The sequence below is a fragment of the Octopus sinensis genome, linkage group LG27 (assembly GCF_006345805.1).
Source record: "Octopus sinensis linkage group LG27, ASM634580v1, whole genome shotgun sequence".
NCBI classification, from domain to species: domain Eukaryota; kingdom Metazoa; phylum Mollusca; class Cephalopoda; order Octopoda; family Octopodidae; genus Octopus; species Octopus sinensis.
Genome location: NC_043023.1, coordinates 19,031,321 through 19,036,320, shown reverse-complemented (window position 1 = coordinate 19,036,320; position 5,000 = coordinate 19,031,321). Strand labels below are relative to the sequence as shown.

At 41.8% G+C, this 5,000-nt stretch overlaps 1 protein-coding gene across 2 annotated transcripts in view; it reads right to left on the bottom strand.

The window, feature by feature from the left end:
* Nucleotides 1-5,000, bottom strand: part of LOC115225372 — a 52,055-nt gene that overhangs the window by 2,095 nt on the left and 44,960 nt on the right. For both annotated transcript variants that reach the window (XM_036514098.1, XM_029796323.2), the window contains 2 exons: nt 2,891-3,139; nt 1,235-1,273 (listed from right to left, as the gene is read on the bottom strand). In XM_036514098.1, coding sequence (XP_036369991.1) covers nt 1,235-1,273; nt 2,891-3,139 — 288 coding nt within the window. The remainder of the gene's footprint in view (nt 1-1,234; nt 1,274-2,890; nt 3,140-5,000) is intronic.

Here is a 5,000-nt window from a genome sequence, read left to right as displayed (position 1 = left end):
ATATATATATATATATATATATATATATATATATTTACATATATATATATATATTTACACATATATATATATTCGCCAGCCTCATCTGGCACCTATGTCGGTGGCACATAAAAACACCATCCAAAGACCCGGCAAGACTAGTCAGGCCATAACCCGTGACCCCTACCTGGGACGTAGTCAGTCCACCTGTGCATACCTTCCTTCTTGTGACACTTGTGAAGACCTGTTGAGGCAAGTGAAAATCAAAACAAATCAAAATAGATGAACATCAATGGAATTTGTATCTTTGTGGTACCAGTGCCGGTGGCACACAAGAAAACCATCCGAACGTGGCCGTAGCCAGTACCGCGTCGACTGGCCTCCGTGCTGCGGGCACGTAACAAACACCATCCGATCGTGGCCGTTTACCAGCCTCATCTGGCACCTGTGTCGGTGGCACATAAAAACACCATCCGAGCGTGGCCGTCTGCCAGCCTCGTCTGGCACCTGTGTCGGTGGCACATAAAAAACCATCCGAGCATGGCCGTTTGCCAGCCTCGTCTGGCACCTGTGTCGGTGGCACATAAAATCACCCACTACACTCTCGGAGTGGTTGGCGTTAGGAAGGGCATCCAGCTGTAGAAACACTGCCAGATCTGACTGGACTGGTGCAGCCTTCGGGCTCCCCAGACCCCAGTTGAACCGTCCAACCCATGCTAGCATGGAAAGCGGACGTTAAATGATGATGATGATGATGATGATGATATATATATATATATATATAAATAAATATATATATACATATATATGGGCTGAAAGAAGCCCGTCGTATATATGTATATATATATATATATATATATATATATATATATATATATATATATATATATATATATATACATATATATGATGGGCTTCTTTCAGTTTCCGTCTACCAAATCCACTCACAAGGCTTTGGTCGGCCCGAGGCTATAGTAGAAGACACTTGCCCAATATGCCATGCAGTGGGATTGAACCCGGAACCATGTGGTTGGTAAACAAGCTACTTACCACACAGCCACTCCTAAACTGTAGGGTTTTTCTAAACTTTCCAAATGTTTCTTCAGGTTGGGTGGTATTAAACCCAATACTCCATTGACAACAGGGATTAAAAAACAGTGACTGAAAACTCTAAGTCAAGGGGGAGAAATAGAAAACGAAACTGAAATAGTAATGTCTAGTTTAAAAGGCAAAAAGGGATTATTAATCTACTTACTATTTCGGGTAATATTGTACCCTTCACTGCTTGTCGAGTCTGTAAAAGATGAAAACAAAAATGTTTGATTTTCAGATTTTTTTATCAACAGGATTACTCTCTCTTTTTACTCTTTTACTTGTTTCAGTCTTCTGACCGCGGCCATGCTGGAGCACCGCCTTTTAATCAAGCAACTCGACCCCGGGACTTATTCTTCTTGTAAGCCCAGTACTTATTCTATCGGTCTCTTTTGCCAAACCGCTAAGTAACGGGGGACATAAACACACCAGCATCGGTTGTCAAGCAATGATAGGGAGACAAACACAGATACACAAACACACACACACATACATATATATGACGGTTTTCTTTCAGTTTCCGTCTACCAAATCCACTCACAAGGCTTTGGTTGGCCCGAGGCTATAGTAGAAGAAATTTGCCCAAGGTACCACGCAGTGGGACTGAACCTGGAACCATGTGGTTGGTAAGCAAGCTACTTACCACACAGCCTTGTGTAAAAAAAGTGCCACACCCTAGCAGTTGAGGGTAGATGTGAGAGGCTGGATCTGGCCCCTTTGGACAGAAAACGTCTGGAAGATTTTAACCAGATATGGCCAATTTAAATGCTAAAGTGTTAATATTTGAACAGAGAACTACACATTCAAAGCCTTCTCTCAAACTGCCTATGTATATAATGTTAAATTCTATATAGAAGTGTTAATTATTATTATCTAATTCATCATCATCATCATCATTATCATTATCATCGTTTAACGTCCACTTTCCATGCTAGCATGGGTTGGACGGTTCGACTGGGGTCTGGGAAGCCAGAAGGCTGCACCAGGCCCAGTCTGATCTGGCAGTGTTTCTACAGCTGGATGCCCTTCCTAACGCCAACATGGTTCCAGGTTCAGTCCCACTGCGTGGCACCTTGGGCAAGTGTTTTCTACTATAGCCCCGGGCCGACCAAAGCCTTGTGAGTGGATTTGGTAGACGGAAACTGAAAGAAGCCCATCGTATATATATGTATATATATATATGTGTGTGCATGTGTGTGTTTGAGTGTGTTTGTCCCCCTAGCGTTGCTTGACAACCGATGCTGGTGTGTTTATGTCCCCGTCACTTAGCCGTTCGGCAAAAGAGACCGATAGAATAAGTACTGGGCTTACAAAAAGAATAAGTCCCGGGGTCGATTTGCTCGATTAAAGGCGGTGCTCCAGCATGGCCGCAGTCAAATGACTGAAACAATGTAAACGACTAATCGTTAAACTTGGCTGAGTAATCCAAATGCTAAAGGATTTGTATTTTTCCCATGGAAATTAAAAGTTAAAATGTGCAATGGAGACTATCAAAATAAATTAGACATCTTACTACCCTTAACCAAATGAGATTTAATTTATAATTATTATTATTATTATTATTATTGTTACCCCCACTTTTGACCTGGCTCCCGTGGCTTTTATGGGTTTTTCCACGAGTTACCTTTCGAAACGCTCCCCCCCCCATATTGGGAAGAATGACGGTGCTCCAGCATGGCCACAGCTTGTGAGCTGAAACTAAATAAAATTTTAAAAAATAAAAAATAAAAATAATAATAATTATGATTATTATTATTATTATTATTATTATTATTATTATTATTATTGTTGTTGTTGTTGTTATTAATTATTTACTTACTGCTTATCTTCAAATGAATTGTTCCACCTTTGCCATTGGCGTCCACAAACTTCCAAGTCAGGCATTCTTCGGTTACCTTTTTCATCCAAAGAACAGAATAATTGTTATTCTGCACAACTTTGAATTCATCACCATTAGTGCATGTCCTGTCACACTCAAACTTATAATCTTGGCATTGCCACACCACCGGTCTCTGCATGTTTGTAAAGTTTGTATAAAGGATGACCCTTCCTCCAGGCACGGCAATTTCTGAAATAAAGAAATCAAGTAACAAGTCTGCTTCCCGATATCATGTTCAAGGTTCAGTCCCACAGCCTGGCACCCTGGGCAAGCGTCTTCTAATATATATTTCTTTATTAACCACTCGATTACATCGACCCCAGTGCGTAACTGGTACTTAGTTTATCGACCCCGAGAGGATGAAAGGCAAAGTCGACCTCGGCGGAATTTCAACTCAGAATGTAACGGCAGACGAAATACCTATTTCTTTACTACCCACAAGGGGCTAAACACAGAGAGGACAAACAAGGACAGACAAAGGGATTAAGTCGATTATATCAACCCCAGTGCGAAACTAGTACTTTATTTATCGACCCCGAGAGGATGAAAGGCAAAGTTGACCTCAGCGGAATTTCAACTCAGAATGTAACGGCAGACGAAATACCTATTTCTTTACTACCCACAAGGTGCTAAACACAGAAGGGACAAATAAGGACAGACAAATGGATTGAGTGGATTATATCAACCCCAGTGCGAAACTAGTACTTTATTTATCGACCCCGAGAGGATGAGAGGCAAAGTCGACCTCGGCGGAATTTCAACTCAGAACGTAACGGGAGACGAAATACCTATTTCTTTACTACCCACAAGGTGCTAAACACAGAAGGGACAAACAAGGACAGACAAATGGATTGAGTGGATTATATCAACCCCAGTGCGAAACTAGTACTTTATTTATCGACCCCGAGAGGATGAAAGGCAAAGTCGACCTCGGCGGAATTTCAACTCAGAACGTAACGGGAGACGAAATACCTATTTCTTTACTACCCACAAGGGGCTAAACACAGAAGGGACAAACAAGGACAGACAAAGGGATTAAGTCGATTATATCAACCCCAGTGCGAAACTAGTACTTTATTTATCGACCCCGAAAGGATGAAAGGCAAAGTTGACCTCAGCGGAATTTCAACTCAGAAAGTAACGGCAGACGAAATACCTATTTCGTTACTACCCACAAGGGGCTAAACACAGAAGGGACAAACAAGGACAGACAAAGGGATTAAGTCGATTATATCGACCCCAGTGGGAAACTAGTACTTTATTTATCGACCCCGAGAGGATGAAAGGCAAAGTCGACCTCGGCGGAATTTCAACTCGGAACGTAACGACAGACAAAATACCTATTTCTTTATTACCCACAAGGGGCTAAACCTAGAGGGGACAAAACAAGAACAGACAGAGGGATTAAGTCGTTTACAACGACCCCAGTGCATAACTGGTACATCAATGAATTGAAGCTTCTTTTTACTCCGAATGAAAAAGAGATTGATTCCTTAATACAGACTGTAAGATTCTTCACCAAAGATACCCCATGGAATTTGGCGTAGATATGTGTGCAATATTATATTTCTTTACTACCCACAAGGGGCTAAACACAGAGGGGACAAACAAGGACAGACAAAGGGATTAAGTCGATTACATTGACCCCAGTGCATAACTGGTACTTAGTTTATCGACCCCGAAAGGATGAAAGGCAAAGTCGACCTCAGCGGAATTTGAACTCGGAATGTAACGGTAGACGAAATACGGCTACGCATTTCACCCGGCGTGCTAACGTTTCTGCCAGCTCGCCGCCTTCTAATATAGCCTTGGGGACGATTAAAGCCACGGAGGGGATTTTGTAGACAGAAACTGATAGTTTATAACATGTGTGTGTGTGTGTACTTGTATTTGTGTGTGTGTGTGTACTTGTATTTGTGTGTGTGTGTGTGTGTGTACTTATGTGTGTGTGTGTATTTGTGTGTGTGTGTCTATACTTGTGTGTGTGTGTCTGTAATTGTGTGTGTCTGTACTTGTGTGTGTGTGTACTTGTGTGTGTGTACTTGTGTGT